The sequence below is a fragment of the Halichoerus grypus genome, chromosome 11 (genome assembly GCF_964656455.1).
Source record: "Halichoerus grypus chromosome 11, mHalGry1.hap1.1, whole genome shotgun sequence".
Lineage (NCBI taxonomy): Eukaryota > Metazoa > Chordata > Mammalia > Carnivora > Phocidae > Halichoerus > Halichoerus grypus.
In genome coordinates this window covers 38,826,453-38,847,400 of record NC_135722.1, presented here as the reverse complement: position 1 = coordinate 38,847,400, position 20,948 = coordinate 38,826,453, and the positions used below count along the sequence as shown (strand labels likewise).

Sequence of the window (20,948 nt, the reverse complement as noted above, 5' to 3'; positions counted from 1 at the left end):
TGCTAAATTAGAAGCACCATCTGCACAATAGATTTTATGCTGAAAGATGAATTAGATTCAGATTATGGAAAGTCCTGAGTGTTAGGCTGAGTTCAGAATGAAGGTTTTTAAGCAATGGAGGATTTTATGGGGAAAAAAAAAAAAAAGAGCAATCAACAGAAATGGGAGGTCCAGGCAATGTTCCCTGTTCTGCCACATATTAGGAACATAACTTTGGTCATGCCTGTTTCCCACAGCGGTTAAATGGAAGTATTGATCTCCCTGGTCCAACCCACTCTAATGATTTTAAACAGCACATTATCGAGTGCCAGGCAATGTTCAATAAAAATCTGCTGACTGATTTGTGGCCAGCAAGAAAATTAAAGTGAGAAAAATGAAAGACTATATAGCACTATCTGCTGTTATTGCTCCAAAGAGGAAGCTTTAAAAATGTACATACTTACTCTTAATCGAGGACATTTGGATTTGGCCAATACTCCCATAAATATGTCAGGAGCATTAAATTCTTGGAGAAATAGAGCCACATCCTGAAAATTAAAAAATGATTATTAATTTGGATGCTGAATAGTCCTCTTCAAACCCCATAGTTCAAACAACCATTAAAAAAAAATATTCTATATATACCTCCTCTCAGGCTCAAGAAAAAAAAGCCATAGGTTAGGAACTGTATCATTACACAAAAGTAATGTTAGAGAGTCTTTGTGCTATGTGGTCCCAAGGCAATGGAACAAATCCATAAACAAATTTAAACTAACTGTAATACTCCAGGAATATCTTCCTTTTTCTGCCTTGAATGCATTTACCTTAATGATCTTTCTAGCCACCAGGAATGTTAACTCATTCAAACATATTTGCTAGTTGCCAGGTATCCTGCCAGACACTGGGGTGGGGAAAAACGTAAAACTCATAATTCCTGTCTTCTAAGATCTTAAAACACAATGGGGAAACAGGTTAAAACCCCTACTGGGTCATGCCCCAAATCAGAACTTGCGCTTTCAAACTTCTGAAAATAGAAAATAGAAAATAATTCTGATCACGGTGTAACTGCAACAGCTTCCTATCTCCTTCCTAGAGTTCGCTCAGGCCACAGCGCCTACAGGGTACAGGTAAATGAACCCGGAGCGGTCATGTGATCCAATCTTGCACGCTCCAAGACCAAATCAGTTTGCTGTGGAGATCTGTGTTGTACAATATTTAAATAAAATGAAGTTTTTGATGGTCTATTGCCTCGGATTTTCACCAAACTTGAGGTGTATATTTGCATAGCTTAACTTAAAACCAGAAGCTGTGTGGCTTAAGTGAAAATGCTCTTCAGAGGGCCCTGGAGGCACCCCAAAGACAGAGGCAGTAATCCTTCATAGCAGCCGAAACCAAGGTAACCTGCATTACTGCTGACTAGAAGAGACGTCCTGTAATTATTAAGAGAGCACAACCAGAGAAAACAGTATTTTCAAAGATACACTCCAAACTGAAAGTCACAGCAACAGATGCTCCCCACTCGAAGTGTTTAGAGTGCTGTTTGTCATGCTGGCAACTCTTAGGGCACGCAGAGAGTGATTTATTTAAATGATAGTTAGTAATTCCTAGGGTAGCACAGGGTTAGGTAGTCTAACAATATCAACACCAATAATAATAATAACGGCAATTAACATTTATTGAGCAAGTGGTCATTAACACAGTGAAGTGGTTTGCATACTATCTTATTTAATTCTCAAAAGATCCCTATAAAGTAGTTGTTATTATTAGTCCCATTCCGCTAATAAACAGAAGTTTTAAAAGGTTAAGCAACCTGCCCAAGACTATACAATCAGTAGAACAAAGCCAGGAGAACAGAACCCAGATGAGTCTGACTCATGGACATGCTCTTAATCAGAACACCATGCTACCCCTCAGCTATTCATTCAGTCACTCGTGCATTCATTCATTCACTCTTCACCAAGTATTTACTGCAAAACCCAAGTAACAGGCACTGTTTGAGGCTCTGGGGGGACACATCAGTGAACAAGCTAGATAAGGTCCCAGTCTCATGGAATTTTTATTCTAGAGGGATGAGCAAACAATAAACCCATAAACAACTGATTTAAGTGCTACAAGGAAGAGAGACAAGATAGTATGTGCCAGAAGCCAAGATGTGGGGAGGCCTACTTCAGATAGAGAAGGTACCTCTGAAGAGGTGACATTATGCTTTTAAGAGAAGGAACTTAAATCTATCAGAGGACACAAAGGCTGAGTAACTAGGTAAGTGTTATGCAACAGAGTGAACACATTTCATGAGAGCACAGAAGAGATGAATTCTGCTTGAGTGTCTGAGGAGGCATCACAGAGAAGGTGACATTTAGGCTGGGCCATAAAAGATGAGAAAGATTTTGCTGGCTGGAGGCCATTCCAGGCAGACAGGGACATGAACAGAGCATGAACACATGAAAATGCAGAAAGCATCTGAAGTCTCTGGTCCAGCTCAAACATCAGTGGTAGGAGATAAGCCTGGAAGGACTTTACACCAGTAATCAGTGGACATCTCAGTTCTCTAGAGGTGCTTCAAGAGCTACCATAAGAAGGTGAAAAGGAGGCCAAAAACATGACCCTGCCTTCCACCAACAATCTTATTCAAACAGCAGCTCTGTTTTACCTATTTCATATTTGAGGATTTCACATTAAGATTTCATTTTAAAAATGGGTTCTAGTTCCTTAAAAAAAAATTTTTTTTTAAATCATAGCTTCTCAATAATTGTAAAACAAGTAGAAAAAGACTTGAAAGATCAACCAACTTGATCTAATTGACATGTATATATATATATATATATATATATATACACACACACATATACATATATATATATATATATATATATATATATATATATATACACACAGGACACCACCCAGCAAACAGCAGAATACACATTTTTTTTCAGTGAACATGGAAAATTTCCAAGATAAATCACATTCTGGGCTATAAAACAAGTCTAAATATATTTTTAAAAGGATTCAGTGTTCACAGACTTCAGTAACAGAAAGATAACTGAAAAGCTCCCAAATATTTGAAATCTAAACAATGTACTGCTAAATAACTCATTAGCCAAAGAAGAATGAAAGGAAATTAGAACTAAACTAAATGAGAGGAAACCCAACATATCAGAGTCTGTGGGATACTGCCAAAGCAATAGTTGAAAATCTATAGTGTTACATGTCTATATTAAAAAAAAGCAAATTAAACCAGAGTGAATAGGAGGAGGAAAATAATAGAGATCAAAATGAAAATCAATGAAATAGAAAACAGTAAAGCAACAGAGAAAATGAAGAAAACCAAAGGCTGGTTCTTTATGAAGATCAATAAATTAAACTTCTAGCCAGAATGATGAGGGGAAAAAAGACAGAAGTTACAAATTACTAATATCAGGAATGAGAGAGGTGCTATCACTACAGATTCTACAGATAATTAAAGGAAAATAACATAATATTATGAAGAACTTTATGCCAATAAATTTGACAACTTAGATAAAATGGATAAATTCCCTGAAGAACATAAACTACCAAAGTAACCTGAATAGCCTTATTTATACCTAGTAAAGGAATTGAACTTATAATCTTTTGCACCAAAAACCACTAAATGGTGAATTTTATGGTAGGGAGTTATATCTCAATAAAACTATTATTTCTTAAAAGTAATAAATATACAAAACTAAAAGTAAACAAGCAAAAAACAAAAAAAATCTTCCCAGAAAGAAAACTCCAAGCTCCGATGGCTTCACTGGTGAATTCCACCAAATATTTAAGGAAGAAATTTAATTCTGTACAAACTCTTCCTGAAAAATGAAGAGGAAAAAGTTCCCAATCAATGAGGACAGCATTACCCTGGTACCAAAACCAGATAATGACAAGAAAATGGATTATCTCTCATGAAATTAGAATTTCTAAACAAGATTTTAGCACCTCAAAAATCAGTCAACTTAGTTCATCATATTAACTAAAAAGAAGCCACATGATCATCTCAACTGACTTAGCAAAAGTATGACAAAATACAAAATCCATTCCTGATAAAGACTCTAGGCATACTAGAGACAGAATGGAACTTTCTCAATCTGCAGTTACATCGTATTAATGGTGGAAGACCAGACGTTCTGCCGCTCAATTAAGAACAAGAGGATGCCCCTCTCACCACTTTTCTAATCAACATCATACTGGAGACAGCAAATGTGCAAGAAAAAGAAATAAAGGCAATTCAAATTGAAAAAGTAGTAAAACGTTTCCTTTATAAATGAAATACAGCTACAGGATGTAAAATATACAAAATCAACTGAATTTCTATATACTAGCAATGAACAGATATTGAAATTTTTTAAAAATGCCATTTTTAATAGCATGGAAAAGTATGAAATAGGAATAAATCTGACAAAAGATGTGAAATACCTATACACTAAAAACTACAAAACTTTGCTGAAACAAATTAGAGAGGATCTAAATAAATGGAAAGATATACCTTGTTCAATTTATCAATTCTTTCCCCAAATGATCTATAAATTCAACTCAATCTCAGTCAAAATCCTAGCAGGCATTTTAAAGAAAGTGACAAATTGATTTCTAAAATTAATATGGAAATACAAAGGATCCAGGACAACCAAAACAACTCTAAGAAACAACAAAGTTGGAAGATTAACACTACCTGATTTCAAGATTTCTTATAAATGTACGGTAATTAAAACAATCATAAAGATGGACAAATAGATCAATGGAACAAAATAGAGTCCAGAAATAGACTCACACATACAGAATAACTGATTTTTGACAAAGATACAAAGGCAATTCAGTGGAGAAAGGACAGTCTTTTTAAAAATTGAGCTTGAATAACTGGACATCCATATGCAGAAAAAGTGAACTTCAATTCATACCTTGCATCACACAAAAAAATTAACTCAAAATGGATTACAGATCTACCAGTAAAACTTAAAATTATAAAACTTATAGAAAAAAAAACTAAGAAAACAACACAATGAAAAAGTGGGCAAAAGATCTGAACAAGCACCAAAAAAAGATATACAGATTGCAAATAAACACATAAAAACATGGTCAACACTGTTAGTAATTAGGGAAATCCAAATTACAATTACAAGGAGAATCACTACACACTTATTAGAATGACTAAAATCAAAAGGCTGACCATACCAAGTATTGGCGAGGATGAGGAGAAACTGGACCTGTATCTCGTACACTGCTTATGGTAATGTAAAATGTAAAAACCACTTTGGAAAATACACAATTTTTTACACAACCTGTAAGAAACACAATTCGGACTGTTTCTTAAAAATTAAACATAAAAAAAAAAAAACCACGTTAAACATACACCTACCATATGACCCAATACCACTCTAGGTATTTACCCGAGAGAAAGGAACACATAAGTCCATACATAATTATACACGAAGATTCAGTGTTAACTTTAATAAACTATGAACAACTCAAATATCCACCAACAGAGGAATAAATGAATAAATCATGATATACACATACAATGAAGTGTCACTTGGCAATAAAAAAATTATAAACTACTAATAGACACAACATGCATGAATCTTAAAACAATGATGCTGAATGAAAGAGCTGGACCCCTCCAAAAAAAGAATACGATCTCATTTATATAAAACTAGACAATGCAAACGACTCTGAAGTGACAGAAGGGCGATCCGGTGGTTGTCTGGAGAGGTTGCAGGCAGGGAGGGGCAAGAGGAAGGGATACGAACAGGCATAAGGAAACTTTTGAGGTGAGAGAGATGTTCTCTTTCTGGATTACAGTGACGGCTTCATGTGCGTATACACACACAAAAATTTTCAAATTGTGCAATTTAAATATGTGTAGTTTCTGTACACCAATTACACCTCAAGAATACACAGCTTTTTTGGTGCGAATTATACCTCAATAAAACTGTATCAAAAAACAGCCGAAGCCAATGAATAGCCATGGACAACTTTTAAGACAGAAGAAAAGAACCCAATTAAGTCTGTGTTGTAGGAAAAAGAGAACTTCCGTGACAATGTGGAGGACAGAAAGGAAGTGAAAGACTAAAACAAGGATTTTAATCAGGAAGCTATTGCAGAAGTCCAAGTCATTAAGTGAGAGATTATGTATGTCAATCTCTTTTCATGTCTTTTCTTATCTGTAAAATAAGGGTACTACCTGTTATCACAGGGTTATTGTGAAAAGCAAATGGAATAATATATACATGAAAATGCTGTTAAGCTACAGAGACAGAGTACAATACAAACGTTAAAATATTATTTTGCAATTATATACACATGGGTCCTTCTTGTCCCCTTCTAATTTAATCGTGGTACATCAGTGGTCTCCTAACTTCTAACCTGCTCTCAAACACAAGGTCAGCATTCTCTAAAGCAGGTAAGTATCAGAACTTTCCTGGGCTACAAGCATTCTTGCATTCATGAGAACTATATATTTAGACCAAATCTAATGACAGCTCAGATCCTCTAGGCTCAGAAACAAAAGTTTAGCATTTAAGCTCACTCCCTATACCCATATGAGTGATAACAGACACTAAAGTATTCTCCCAGAGTCGTAAGGACTGAAACTTAAAAAAAAAAAAAATCCATTCACCACCTCCCTACCCAACAGTCTTCTCAGTTTCATTTCCAACCCCATACCTCGTCCATTGACATATCCCATACTCTGCAAATTTCATTCTCCATTTCTTCATCAAGCTCCATCTGCTGCTCCTCATCATCTGAGCTGGATTTGGTATTTTCAGGGCTAACAATCTTCAACAGAAAGGAAAAGTGATGACAAAAGCAGTCCATAGTACTCATCATGTAATATTATCCCATCATCATTCACAAGTCACAAAGACACTTTCCTCAAAGTATCTTCTCCTGCAGAAACCTTTTTTTAAAAAATTACTGCCCTGGGTAGATCTATTCATTCACATTCACAGAGTATATACTGTTACTAGGCACTGGGGTCGAAATACAGAGATGGATATATTTAACCCCTTGCTTTCAAGCAGTTAAGGATCTACAGGGGGAAACACATGTAAACTAATCATCACAACAGAAAAGGCTGAGTGATACAGATGAACTATGGACAGAGTAGTGAAAGCAAAAACGATGGACCAATGACCTATGCCTGGAAAAGGTGGGCAAACTTCTCCTAGGAGGTAATCGTTAAGCTAAATCTTTGAGGGAGAACAGGAGTTTGTCATGTGAAGAACGGGAGAAGAACATACCTAAGAAAGTTCAAGAGTTCAGAGTTAAGAAAGGGCCTAGTAAGGTCTGGGGAATGGTGAGTAGTTGAGTGTGTCTTGGGCAGATGAGGCTGGGAAGGTTGCAAGGAGCCCTGGATTCCAAACTAAGAAATATGCATTTTTCTCCTGCAGGCAAAGAGAACCAAAATGAGTTCCCAAGGACAGCTTGCTTCTTTTGGTTTGTCTGTTTGTCTAAGGACGAATATTCCAGCAACTATGTAGTAGCGGCACTGGAGAGAACAGAGACTGAAAGTAGGTAAGTCCGGGAAACGTGGGAGAAGAAAGTTCACATTTAGTGAGAGCTCCTATAAGCCAAACACCATGGTAAGCACTCTATGCCCATTATAATCTTATCTAACCTACACAATAACCCGATATACAATAGCATAGGTAACGCAGTTTATAGAAATTGAGAAAGAAATCGAGGCTCTGAGCGGTTAGGTAACTTGCCCAAAGCAGGTGATGAAGCCACGCTTTCGTATCAGAGCTGCAGGACTCCAAAATCACCATTTATTCTACTACAACAAAAGTCCACGAAATAAATTAGGCCCTGAGGTTCAGAAACGACAGTGGGAATGGGGAGCAAAGAGCCGAGCAATGTATTTACACGGTCAGACATTTTCGGAAAATATGCAAAAGTAAAATATTTTAACCGTAAGCATTCCAGCATCCCTGCCACTCTACTTCCCTTTGTGTTGAGGGGTACCGGGAAGTGGCTCCCCGCAGTTTTGGGGTCCGTGGAGGCGGCCAGGACGCTAAGCGCGATGCCTCGAGAAGGGTGGTCAGGGAGGGGGTGCTGGAGGGGGCTGCCAGAGGCGTGACCAGGGGGCTGGGGCAATGTGGGCGAGCCCACGCGGGGCGCGACTTTCCACACCTGGATGAGCCCGCTGAGGACGCCGAAGAGCCAGTGTTTGCTGTAGACCGTGCTTCCTATGCAGTCACCCCCGGCCCCCTCCTCCTCGTCCTGGTCCCGACTCGGCAGCGGCGGCGAAGGGTTGCGGTCCATGACTTCGTCGCCACCCGCTCATAGAAGCCGCGCCGGAAGCCGCCGGAGGAGGCGATAAACCTCCTGGCGCCAGAGGGGCCGGCGCGCCCGGCGCGGCTCCCGCCACAGCGCCCCCTACTGCCCGGAGCCTGCCGGCCTGAATACCCGTTCTATGCGCCCTCAGGCTTGGGATCCCAGATGACTTGATCTCCCCTTACCCAACCCTGTCTAGGACCCAAGCACGACCATATTCATAACTGTTATTTGTCACTCTCCCTGGACCAGATATTCCATCTCCTTAGGGGCTCTTAGCCTGACTGAAAGGACAGGGAGTCGGGGACAGTGTCTCTGGTGCAGATGCACATTTCGAAGCTGTCGGACCCCTGATCTCTGGGCACGTTTGGCATCCTTAAAAGCATCAGTAGGCGCTCTTTCTTTTCCCAGGTGTGGCTGGAATCCTCGGAAAGACATAAGTCACCAGGAAGAACGTCAATATCGTCAAGATTACAACTCCCTGTATTTTCAGTTCCTGCTTCTATTTAGTTTAGTGGTACTCAACCTCAGACCCAGTGCTCCTCCCCCACCCCACAACAAATATTTTGCCACACCTACTTTACTTTGATGAAAGAGATTTATAGATGATATTATCTACCTTAACATTAATTTCAAAAATAGTAATATGGCTCCCTAACAGAAAGAAGAAATAGAATTAATTTAAAATAAAATGATACGTATTTTAATATCTCAAGTACTAGAAGACATAATAGAGGTCTCCAATGTTAGCACATACACATCAGATCACTGTGAACCGAACAGTTACAATACAGAGTAAGAGAGGTGTGATTCCATCAGGGGCTGTGCTTCTCAAAATCATAAACAGAGGATGGTAAAACTTCTACCAAAACAAAGTTTCAATTTACAAAGCAATTGCATTTTCAGAAAATTTTAAGTTATGTTAAAACTGGAAAAAGAATACTCTGTTAATATGTAAAACACAGTTGGGTTCCAGGCTTAAATAATTATGAACATTTTTTTTCACTGTATGCAAAGGGGCAGACCCAGGTTTTATAAGGCCTGAATTATGCAATTTGGGGAGCCCCCTTTAGGAAAAACAATACAAAATTACAAATATTAAATTAGTTAACAATAGGAAATATTTCTTTAGAATGGCGAAAACATACCAATTTTAAATAGCCAACAAATATGTAAAACATCACAAAATACAGAAAAATATATAAATATTTTATTAATAAACAGCCTGACACACTTCAGCAATCCTTTTTCTTTCTCCTAATAGAATTTATTTTTAGAGCAATTCTAGTTTCACAGCAATATTGAGCAGAAGGTACAGAAATTTCCCATATAATTCATACCTGCTTCCATGCATAGCGTCCCCCATTATTAACATTCCCCACTAGAGCGGGATATCCGATATAATTGATGAACCTACACTGGCACATCATTATCACCCAGAGTTTACGTTAGGGTTCTCTCTCGGTGTCGTACATTCTATGGGTTTCGGCAAATTTCTAATGACATATATCCACCATTATTGTCTCATGCAGACTACTTTCATTGCCCGAAAAATCCTCTGTTTTAATATAATATTTTTAATATAATTTTAATTTTAATATAATTTTTCTGAGTTCACTTTGATCTTCATTTTATGACAATGACCTTGTAAGATCATTTTCTATAATGAAAAAATAAAAAGATAATTCTGTCTTTAGCATGGTTGTTTGATTTTTAAAAAATTATTATTGGTGGTTTAGGAAAGTTTCTTTCAGCTTTACAACTTGTTATTGGTAATATTCTATAAAGTTTGACCACGGTCAAATTTGGAAACCCTCTCTCTGGGGTAGAACTTCCATTTTGACTAGGATTCATCAAAATAAAAATCTTACACATATGATCTTACAATTCTCCATTGACTCATGTTTGACTTTCAAAGTTGTTTCTGCCCAACTACCCACGTGCTCTGTGCTGGGCTGTACATGACATGTTCTTTTTGCCATATGACCTTTCCTCCTGCACCGGGAGTAACCACAGTAGACGGTAGGAGAATACATACCTAGAGGCCATTCCTACTCCAGGATAGCAATCAATAACTTAATTATACTTGGAAATGACTGAAAATGACACAAATATGTCCCACTAAGTGCAAACCAATCATATCCCCAGTTCAACTTCTCCTTAGTCAGGTCACCAAAATGCCTGTGCCCACCCCAGTGCCACTCAACACAAGCAGAAAAGTAATGGCAGAATGTTGGCATGAACAGTCAGAGGCATTAACTGCCTTGGTTAAAATATTTTACTTCTGCAGATTTTACAAAAACAATTGACCATATGAATCCTTTCCCAAGGCCTCTCCGAGGATCTTGGAATGGTCCCCTATAAGTGAGGCGTTCTTGAAGCTTAAGCTTCATTCAGTTTTGCAGTAAATCTGATTCTGCCTAAATACATGTCTGATAGGATACCTCAAAAGTCAAGCAAGATTCAGGATGACCCTTTGTTTGCAGCACTGTCTCATAAATTGTAAGCTGTATGTACCTATGGTCCACACACCAAATGCCCTGCAATCACCGTGTCAACCAAAAGTATCCCCAGATGTATCCAAAAAGCTGGGGTGGGGATGGAGGTGGCTACAGCACTATCCTGTTGAGAACTAGGGTTTAGATCTCTCTCTGTCCCAGGGTCTGACATGTATGGTCCATATATAGTCTAAATAGTATGGTCCTTATCATGGAAATAAACTTTTACCCCAAATTAGTATTATTCTTTATTAGTGCCTTATCACCTTTGAAGAAAAATGATAAGGTAAGTTGTCCCTGGTATTAAAAGTACCCAGGAAGATTGTCATTAGCTGTTTCCAGATGACAACAACAACAAATTGAATTTCACAAGCATTTATTAAACATTTTTTATGTGCTCTGTATCAGGTATTGAGTAGGAAGGATATAGAATCCAGTAACTCTAACTCAGCAACTGTTCCTGCCTTCAGGGGTCTCACAGCCCATCTCCCGAGGGCAGAGCCAAGGGGAAGTTCAGTACTTGTCAGGCAGGCCAGGAGGTCGGAAATGGTTGGGGTCTTTGCCACTCCGGCCCCATTCATTGGCAGCCTGGTCAGCCTTTGAGTCCTCCACTCCGTGGCCGCTGTCTCCAAACTTAAAAAGGTCTGTGACTCTCTGAGAATTCTCTCTGGCATCACTGGAATGGAGGAAAGCAGGTAAGAGATTAATCAGGGGCTGATGAACAACACCTCCACCCTTCCTATCTCTCCTCTTTCCAAGAAACTAATGAATCTACAAGAGGCCAAGTTTAGAGACGCTAAAACACTGATCATTTCTGGGTACAGCCCAACTCAGCCTGGCAGATCCCCTTGTGCTGGGTAACCAGCACCCATGGGGGAGGGTGGAAATCACAGCTTGGCATGCTCAGCTCACCCATCCCTCCATCCCTAGGGGCTATGTTACCTGATCACTCTAGCAGCCCAGGCACCCCCAGGGCCCCTTTGTGCGGCATCATAGTTCCCCCGGGCATGGAAGTATTTGTCGGAATTTTTGTAATTGGCTTCTCTCATGTCAGAGTAAGCTCTCAGCATGTCTCTAGTCCCTGGAAAGGAAAGAAAATGAAAGTGATCATCTCTTGGCAAAATAGAGAAAAGTTTTCCTGCCAATGATTCTGAGATTTCAGCCTTTTGACAAAAACCTTTGAGATAATACTGGCTGAGATACATATTCCTTTACTTTTCACTCCCCTGGGTTAATGTTAGGAGAATCACACCGGGTGCAAGTTTGATTCTCTTTGATTCCATTCTAAGTACTGTCGCTACTTGGTTTTTGGCTGTGTGTGATGTGTATGAACAAGAGGGGGATGGTCTTTAAGGGACACTTCGTTGTGCAATGAACCTCTACCTGGAAAGGGCAGGGAACCCTCTGACTGGGGCGTGAGGACAAAGGCAAAGCTGAGGGAGGCTGCTGACCCAGAGAGCTCCCAACCTAGTCAAGGGGAGCGATTCAGCGCTGTGGGCAGCGTGAAGACAACTCACTTCTGTGTACATCCGAATGTCTGGGGCATGTGTGGCACCAGGAGACTGTCAGAACTCAATCATCAGGTGATAAGGTGAATTCCCCCAAGAGAGCTTCACAGAAACGGGGTCATCAAATGCAGAAAAAGGGCAACTACCCCCAGCTCTAAAGTTCAGTGTTCTCCCCAGTAAACTGAAGAGTATTGCCCTCCACACAGTGGTTATGCAGACAAACTGAGAAAATACACGTATAACTTCTAGAAGGTTGTAGGTGCTCACTATGCTATCACTTCTCTGGGCCTTAGGAAGGCTGGGACGAAAACAGTAAAGGGACTAAGCTCAGAGGAAGATCAGAGAGTTACTGATTGAAGGAATCTGATCAGGTACAATAAGATGAAGACTTTCAAAAAGTAACTTAATAAGCAAAAGAGAAAAATCTACTGTCAAGTTGTAATCCTAGTTTAATATCCATGCGATCCCTTATCTCCATTTTATGTATTTATTATTTCTGGTGTTTAGAAAGAGCATTCTTACTGTACTTACTCCCTCCAAGTTACAGATTTAAATAGATGGCTGGAGGCCCCTTGCTTAGGAAGTCCTTCCAAAATGCCTGACATACTGGTCCCTTGTGGGGGCAACACTGGAGGCAGTGGTTCCCAAGCTGGAGTGGGCACAAAAAGCCACTGGGATGCTTGGTAAAGGCCAGATTTCAGGCTCAGCCCCGAAATGATGATTCAGCAGAGGGGTGTGTGTGCACCTGGCATCTGCACTTCACAAAGCACCCCAAACCCCAGGCGATTCTCATGCAGGCGGTCCTGGAACAACCCTTTGAAAAACCTTGACCTAAAAATGGAAACACATTTGTAGTGGTGCCTGTGAGAATTTAGAAAGGATTGACAGCAAACTCTTAAAACAGTAATCAGTGACTCTCACAGAAAAAGAAAAAGAAAAAGAAATGATTTTGTGAAATACACAAATCTTGCCGCTGAGTCTGACTGCTGAGGCCCATGTCTCTTGCTCTCCTGCCCAGCCAGGTCTCAGGCCCGCAGAACCACCATCACGGAATCCTTGTGCCTTTTATTGCGGGGAGAGGAGCTCTGCAGAGTGGCCTTCCGCCTCTCCCACAGCCTGACTATCTGCCATTTACTCAGATAAACAAGAGGGTTGTGTGTTCCCAAACCCTTCAGTGGGCCATGCGCTCTCTGCTCTGGGAGGCAGGATAGTCCTGTCCTAGCAAAGTCTGGGGAGCTCCACCACTGGAGTAAACCCTGCTCTGCTTGAGGACTTTGTCAGACTCTTCATCTCTTTGTGCCTCGGGTTCTCTGTTAAGGGATGATGGTACCTACATCGCAGGATTACAGATTAAAACCTGAGGATGAAAACCAGTTCATTCATCCACGAAAAGCTCTTAGAACAGTGCCTAGCACGGGCCAAGCTCCGTTAATCTTGGATGGGATGACTAAGTGCACAAGTTTGAGGCACCTCTTCCTGGCTGCCTGAGACCCAGCCATGAGCTGTCCCTGACTTCCCACTAGGCGGCACTCGAGTCCCACTTGTGAGAAGGGAGCAGGCACCCTGGACCCCACATCTATCTCTTCCTGCTCCTGCTGCTAGTTGAGGCCCAAACTTTATGTGACCTCCAGCCTGGGGATCCCCATGGAAGAGTGCGCTGCCGCCCAGAAAAGCCAGGGGTGGAAGGATAGGACACCTGTGGTTTAAGGGGAAAAGCCACACGTAGTAAGTAAGCCCTAGAGACCTAAGGCACAGTATAATGAGCACCAAACAATATTGTATCATAATTTTCAAACGTACTATAGCCTAGAACTTAAGTATTTCAATGACTACAAGGAAAGGGAAATTATGTAACATGATAGAGGTGCTACTTATAGCTACAATGGCAATCAGATTGAATATATGAATGCATCAAATTAACATGACATACACCTTAAATATATATGATGTTATATGTCAGATATAGTTCAGTTAAAAAATAAATAAATAGAAAGCCTGGGAAACTGCTATCTTGAAAACCATGCTTCTTCGCGTGCCACTTGCGGCCTTTGCCCTGTGTGGATGTGGCCTCTGCTCTGGGGAATCCTGGAGGGAGGCCAGGTGCGGCCTCCCCCTGACCCCCATGCTTTGGGCCTTACCTTGACCAGCTTCCCTGAGGAAGTCTAACCACCTTTGGCTGCTGACGCCCAGGACCAGGGAGCACAAGAGGATGCCCAGGAAAAGCTTCATCCTGCTGCAGAGCCAAAGAGACACACAAAGATGATAGGTGTTTAGTTTTGGTTTGGATTGGTTTTTTCGGGGAGTAATGTTGACCCGTTCTTGTATTCCAAAACTAAGCCACACTCAATAGTATCTATATCTGGAGATCTACACACACACACACACACACATGTGTACATATATACCCGTGTGTGTACATATATGTGTATGTATGTATATGTAGAAAGAAGTAGACAGTGCGTATACATATATTAGGCAGGTGATACGTAGATACATGGAGAGAATTCCAGAGGGTCCACGTGTCAGTTTCCACTTGCCTCATTGGAATCCCAGTATGAGAGACTGCACTGCGCTTCTAATAGAAACCACTTTCCCTTTCAGGCATCACCCGTGAGCCCTGACACCCACCGTACAGAAAGCTTCCAAAGAGGCATCTGGGCATCTTGTGACCATACACCAGTCTGTCGAAGGAGATGAGTGAAACAGTGCACAAAGCTTTGCAGAATGCCTGCTCTAGCCATCCCTGAACTCTCACCGAGGAAGTGCACGACTAAATCCCAGTCCCAGAGAGTATTCACATCTGCTGAATCCTAATTGTCAGGCTAGGAGATGCAGGAAGGAAACAGAGAGCTGGGACACAGCGCAGGAATGCCGTGGGGAACGGGAGTCTGCAAAGAGAAATCGTGTTGGAAAGTTCTAGTACCTCACCTTTGGCTGTTGCTTCCCAAGGAGGCTCCTGGCGAAGCTGAGCTGCCTGCCCCTCCTGCCTGCTAGGGGTGCCCACAGTATATATACTGACGCTTTGCTCGGGGAATGAAGGGGAAGCCAGGTTTCAAGCAAAACACTGAGATTTGGGAAATTCCCCTTGGCCAGCATCCAGAACATCAGGCTCTTTCTTGGTGCCCATCTAATTTCCCAGGTTGTGCAATCTGGCAGCTTCTGGGAATGTACCAAACGTGGGGTTTTCTGCCTGTTTTCAGTCTCACTGTTGGTGAGGAAAGGGTTCCTTCATCACACAGTAATGTATTGACAATGGGTGTGAAGAGTAATCAATATTAGAAAAGGGATTTGATTGTCTAAAGAATGAGAGCGTAGAAGGCCAATGGAAGAGCAGTCTCCATTGAAGGAAGAGATAAGGATAAGCTGGGACCCCAGGGAGCAGGAGAAGGACAGGAAGGATCAATAACCAGGAAAATAAAGCTTCCAGCACCCAGTGGGGTGGCCTGGACGCTGGAAAAGGGAGTCCTTCAGACTGGAGTGTATTCATGATCAGTTGCTGGGGCAGCTCCTAATGGCAGGCTTTAATGGAGGACACGCTGGTCCAGGAACATTGAATTTCTTTGTAGACATTTGTTACAGTGTCACGGAGAAATGATACATCCTAAAAATGATCAGGAAATCGCCCACTGGCTGTTAAATTATGAGAATAGAAGATTCAGGAGAAAGTTGGATGCCCCGCAAGAACATACGGAATAGCTGTTTCAGCTAGAAAAGCAGGACTGGGCTTTAGTATGTGAGTTTAGGAGGATTATGGTGGGAAGAAATTGCATGCAGACGGTATCAGTGGGATGGAGGCCCTCGTCCACTCACCTACCCCTTCCCTGCCTCTGTTTGTGAAAGGGGAAGTTTAGAGGTCATCGGATTTCCCTGGAGAAGAGAGGATGGAGCGTGTGTGATGTGGCAGCAATGATGGGGGGTCCAGAGGACTGACCTGGTCCATGTCACAGTGGGGCCCCGGGCTGGAAGCCTAAGGAAGTAGGGCCAGGAAGGCCCAGCCCAGGGAGTGCTGGCTCAGGGGTGTTGCCGGGGGTGCATCCTGGAGACAAGAAAAATGAGCAGGCATTTCAGATGCAAGACGAGTGCCTCCAGGGCTGATGCAAGCAAATCATGGAGACTGGACAGCCCAGAGGTTGGAAGATGCTAAGTAGTAGCCAGGAAGGAGGTGGGACTCGTGCTCCACCAGGAACCCAGAGCTGAAGCAAGAGGCGGACTTCTGATTTGTCACAAGACTAGAGGAGTTATGGGTAGGACATTGCAAAGGGGAGGCTGGGTCTTATTTGAATTCCTGTAGGTAAAATGAGATGACAGGTGTAGGGCAGACAACTGTCAAAGGTTCCCTCTGTCCCTGTGGTTCTTATCCAGGGCAACGCTGAGCAGCATTTGGACATTCCCCACACAAATCATTCCCTGGGAAAGGTGGGCTCACTGAGGTCTGGCCAGTCTGGGACCCTGAACTGCTTTGGCTCCCTTGGTCCTAGGAGTAGACATGTGGGGAGAAGGGCAGGTGTCAACCCTCCAGAGCCAGTGGTGGCAGGGAGTTTGGGGGCTGCTTCCCAGGGGAGGCCATGTGATGCCCATCCCCCTCCTCCCAGGCTCCCCAGGGCAGAAATCCTGGCCCAGTGATCCCATCCTGCGACAATTCTTTTACTCCCTTGGGGCCATTCCGTGCTGGAAAGCCCTCCCCACTTTCAGACAGCATTCCAGTCATTCCCTTCTTTGATAGAAACATTACAGAGAGCGCGTGCGAGGAACTCCTCACAGGGACCTGGGCAAGCAAGGCACGGTCTCTTCCTTTGTTCCGTCACGTAGTCTCTCTTTCTGGAAGAGACACTCAGCTCCCTGCAGGGCCAAGCTTAGAACAATAAACAGTAGGGACAGGGAGCTATTTCCCTTGTGTCTCCTGCCAAAGAAAGATGTTGGCAAGGTGGTATCAGATCTCCAGGCCTTGGAGAGATCTCCCGAAGTCTGCCATGAGTCGCTGTGTCCTGGATTCCAGAGACTGTGTCCGTTGGGCCTATTGTGCCAACTTTGTTAGTAGTGAGAAGCCCTTTCCCTCTCAGAAGTGACCTGGTTTACAGAAGACATGAGACGGTCCCCCTCCTCTAATAGCCCCGTGTGACCAGGCTGTGGAGAGGCCTCGGAGACCTCCCTTTTCTCTGTTACAATGAATTTAAGTGGATGAGAAGAACACCAAGCCTATGAAGAGCCAGAAACCAAAGTTAGAAAAGATGCCCCACAGGGTACCATGATCATGCGAGGATGGGAGGCCTAGGGCCCAGACTCAGAGGGCCAGCAGAAAGAATGATCAACAGTTTCATGAATTTCAAATGAGAAGAATAACGTTACCTACCTGTGAGATTCGCATGTATAAGAAAGAAAAATTTGGTCATTCAAATGATGCAAATATGTCTCATATATATTTGGTCTTTCACAGTGACTGCTTCCCACACCCTTGGAATTTCCTAAGCGTTGACAGGGACAAAGGTGTCTTTAGCTGCGTTCAGAGGCGACTTTTGGACCTCACCTAAGGATGGGGGCTGATTGCCAGGAGGCCCAACCATGTGCTCAGAGGGACCTTTCACTCCCTCCTCCTGACCTCCAAGGACAGGTCAGGGATTGGAGGGTTGAATCAATCACCAATGGCCAATGATTTAAGTAATCCCTTATGCAATGAAGCCTCCATAAAAACCCTAAAGAACTGGGTGCAGAACCTTTCCGGCTGGTAAACATATGGAGACTCAGGAGAGTGGCGAGCCTGAGAAGGCTGGGGGCCTGTGACCTTCACCTTTCCCGTACCTTGCCCTCTGTATCTCTTCATCTGGCTCTGGATTTGTATCCTCTTTTATATCCTTTATTAAACCGGTAACTATAAATAAGTGCTTCCGCGAGTTCTGTGAGTGGTTCTAGCACATTAATCGAACCCGAGGAGGAGGTGGTCGGATCCCCCAATCTGCCTGGGATCGGTCAGAAGCACATAGAACAGCAGGGGCTTAGGATTGACACCTGACTGGCAGGACTGAAGGGGAAAGATAGTCTCATGGGTCTGAATCCTTAACAAGTGGGATCTGTGCTACCTTTGCGTAGAGATGTCAGAAGTGAGTGGAAGTCTTGCACACCCTACTTGGTGATGCGTGTGGGGGAGCCCCGCAGGCCCTGGAACTGGGTCTGGGACCCTAAAACACTGCCTCATAGGGCGGTTGTCGGGATGGGGTAATTAAGGCCGAAAGGGGCTCCGGTCTGTTCTGAGCACTTGGAAAGTACTTAATACACTGAACTCTTCTGGCTTAGCCAAGACAACTCATAGTACTTTATACATTGGGGGAGACAGGAAGATTATTTAATAGATTGTTACGGAGGCCACACATCATGAACACTTTAATAAGTAAGATTACCAAGCAGAGTTCTATCTTTAAAGATCCTGGTTTAGGGGCACCCGGGTGGCTCAGTCGGTTGGGCATCTGCCTTCGGCTCAGGTCATGGTCGCGGGGTCCTGGATGGAGCCCCTTATTGGGCTCTCTGCTGGGCGGGGAGCCTGCTTCTCCCTCTCCCTCTGCCTGCAGTTCTGCCTATTGTGCTCTCTCTCTGTCAAATAAATAAATAAAATCTTTTAAAAATTAAAAAACAAAATAAAGATCCCAGTTGAAATTTTCAGGACACAGCAACTTTCTTCCACGTGTTTGAAAGTGTTCTTTCTGGGTGTCTCTGAAGATCCCTTTGTTAGAACTGTGGGCAGGACAGTGTTTGTGATGCAGAAAACAAGCTGGAGTGCTTGCAGCCGTGCAAGAGAGGAGGGAACATTCTCTCCTCACCTGGGCAGGACTCCGTCCCCAGCAGGTAGGAGGTCCTGCAGTTATCCTCAGCCTAAGCCCTGGAATTCTACTGGATAGCACTGGGAGAAAGAAGGTCTTGAGGACCTCAAAACGTACCACGGGGAACAGAAAGGGCCAACGTGGGTTCATGAGCAGTCGGAATATTGACCGTGTCATCTTCTGCATCTAAAGGTCCCCACTGAGTTAAACAAAACTTTATCTGGATTTCAATCTGCTTGAGTTCCTTTTATTCTTACTCTTCACATTTCTCTTTTCAATATGAACTACTTGTTTAGTATCCAGGTGAGAACATTTGTGGGCATCTTTTGAGGCTACAATTCATGTACTATTTACAATATTGCTGGTTTTAAAAATAATTACTATAGCCAGCATCATAAGAATACAATTTGTAAAACTTAAGTCAAGAAAATCTTAACAGAGTGTATCAGTGGAATAGACAAAATAATGTCCTCCACCAAAGATGTTCACGTCTTGCCTTTTTTTTAAGTTTTATATGATATCCTTTGATAAACACTAATTTTTTAAATTTTATTTATTTATTTAAGTCATCTCTACACCCAACATGGGGCTCAAACTCACAATCCCAAGATCAAGAGTCCCATGCTCTACCAACAGAGCCAGCCAGGAACCCCTGATGAACACTAATTCTTTGTTGTAGTTCCTTTTTCAATATCAAACTGTATTTTAAAGTGATCCTTTTCTCATTCATTCCGCTGATGATCCATTTCCATAACCTATTTGATGTATTTGCTCAAAGTACAGAGTATATCATATATGGCTTAGCTATCTTCACAAACACTGTGGGATATATACTGTCACTTTTCTCTCAAGCTGGAGGATTTTCCTTAACAGCTACCACTTTTGTAAAGAGTTAGAAGTTCTGTTTTGCTTCCTTTTTTTTTCTTTCCTCCTGGGAAATCCTTGAAACGCTCAGCTTAGACTCACAGGTGTAGCTACTAGTCTCTTCCCTGTGAACGTGGACTGTCCTGGGGGGGGGGGGGTGCCCCAGCTGGCTCACAGGAGCTCAGGAGAGCCAATTGTTAAGGCATTGGTCATTGGAAATGAGCCACGGTGGGGCTCTTTACACCACGGAAACTGACAAACACGGTGAGTCAGGGCTTTAGTTTTTTCTTCCGGAGAGCCAGCTGTTAAACGTCTCCCAGCACGGGCCGGGGACGCCACCTTCTAATTCCAAGTTCCCCAGATCCTTTTCTTTGTGCCTCTAGACACAGACGAGCCAGGGCTCCAGGAATGGGAAGCTGCCACACATGCTCAGCTTCAGCACCAGACGGCTGCGTTCCTCACCCCCATCCTTCAATTCACGCAGGGAGATTAAAAGAAATAACACATTCAAACAACTGAAGAAAGTATTACATTCTTGTGTCCGATGTTGATCATATGCTATATATTCTTCCCAAGGAAACAAACATGGCAGGGGTGGGGCGCGGGTGCCGAAAGCATCCATCAGAAAAGAACCGGTTTACACAGCTCCTTTGAGCTTCCTGAGACCAGGACCTCACCTCCATGGTTCTCTTGCAGGGAGCAGTAGCTCCCCAACTCCAGGGCAAGGCGACCTGCTGAGGCAGGGGGTGGTTTCTGCTCTGGTGGCTCGTCCTCTGCCCCTAGGCCAACACTAGTAACTAGCAGACCTGGACACAATCATTTAGGAGAACAGATCTACCGTGTTTCTCCTCTCAGCGGACTGCTGGTGGCTCACAGGTAAGGGGACACCCGCATTCCCCGCATGTACACCCAATGACCTCTGACAGAAGCCACAGGGCCGCAGTCAACATCACTAACGACAACACAACACAGCACAACGCAAAACCCCATAGTCATCCGAC

General features: G+C 42.8%; 2 protein-coding genes across 4 annotated transcripts in view; both read right to left on the bottom strand.

Moving 5' to 3' along the window:
- The window catches only part of SAAL1 (serum amyloid A like 1), a 30,383-nt gene extending 22,077 nt beyond the window's left edge, over positions 1 to 8,306 (bottom strand). For both annotated transcript variants that reach the window (XM_036107299.2, XM_036107300.2), the window contains exons 1-3: positions 8,125 to 8,306; positions 6,655 to 6,768; positions 444 to 527 (exon numbers count right to left, since the gene is read on the bottom strand). In XM_036107299.2, coding sequence (XP_035963192.2) covers positions 444 to 527; positions 6,655 to 6,768; positions 8,125 to 8,256 — 330 coding nt within the window. In that variant the 5' untranslated portion in view covers positions 8,257 to 8,306. The remainder of the gene's footprint in view (positions 1 to 443; positions 528 to 6,654; positions 6,769 to 8,124) is intronic.
- Positions 8,307 to 11,125: 2,819 nt separating this feature from the next.
- LOC118545195 (serum amyloid A-2 protein) lies at positions 11,126 to 15,344 on the bottom strand. Of its 2 annotated transcripts, none has more exons than XM_036107301.2 (4): positions 15,203 to 15,344; positions 14,413 to 14,507; positions 11,709 to 11,847; positions 11,126 to 11,442 (listed from the first exon to the last, which is right to left on the bottom strand). In XM_036107301.2, exons 2-4 carry the CDS (start codon positions 14,501 to 14,503, stop codon positions 11,280 to 11,282), a joined length of 393 nt encoding a protein of 130 aa, XP_035963194.1. In that variant the 5' UTR covers positions 14,504 to 14,507; positions 15,203 to 15,344; the 3' UTR covers positions 11,126 to 11,279. The 2 variants fall into 2 exon arrangements, with proteins under 2 accessions (XP_035963194.1, XP_077914454.1); XM_078058328.1 differs by lacking the exon at positions 15,203 to 15,344 and adding an exon at positions 15,030 to 15,136.
- Between the last annotated feature and the right edge of the window lie 5,604 nt (positions 15,345 to 20,948).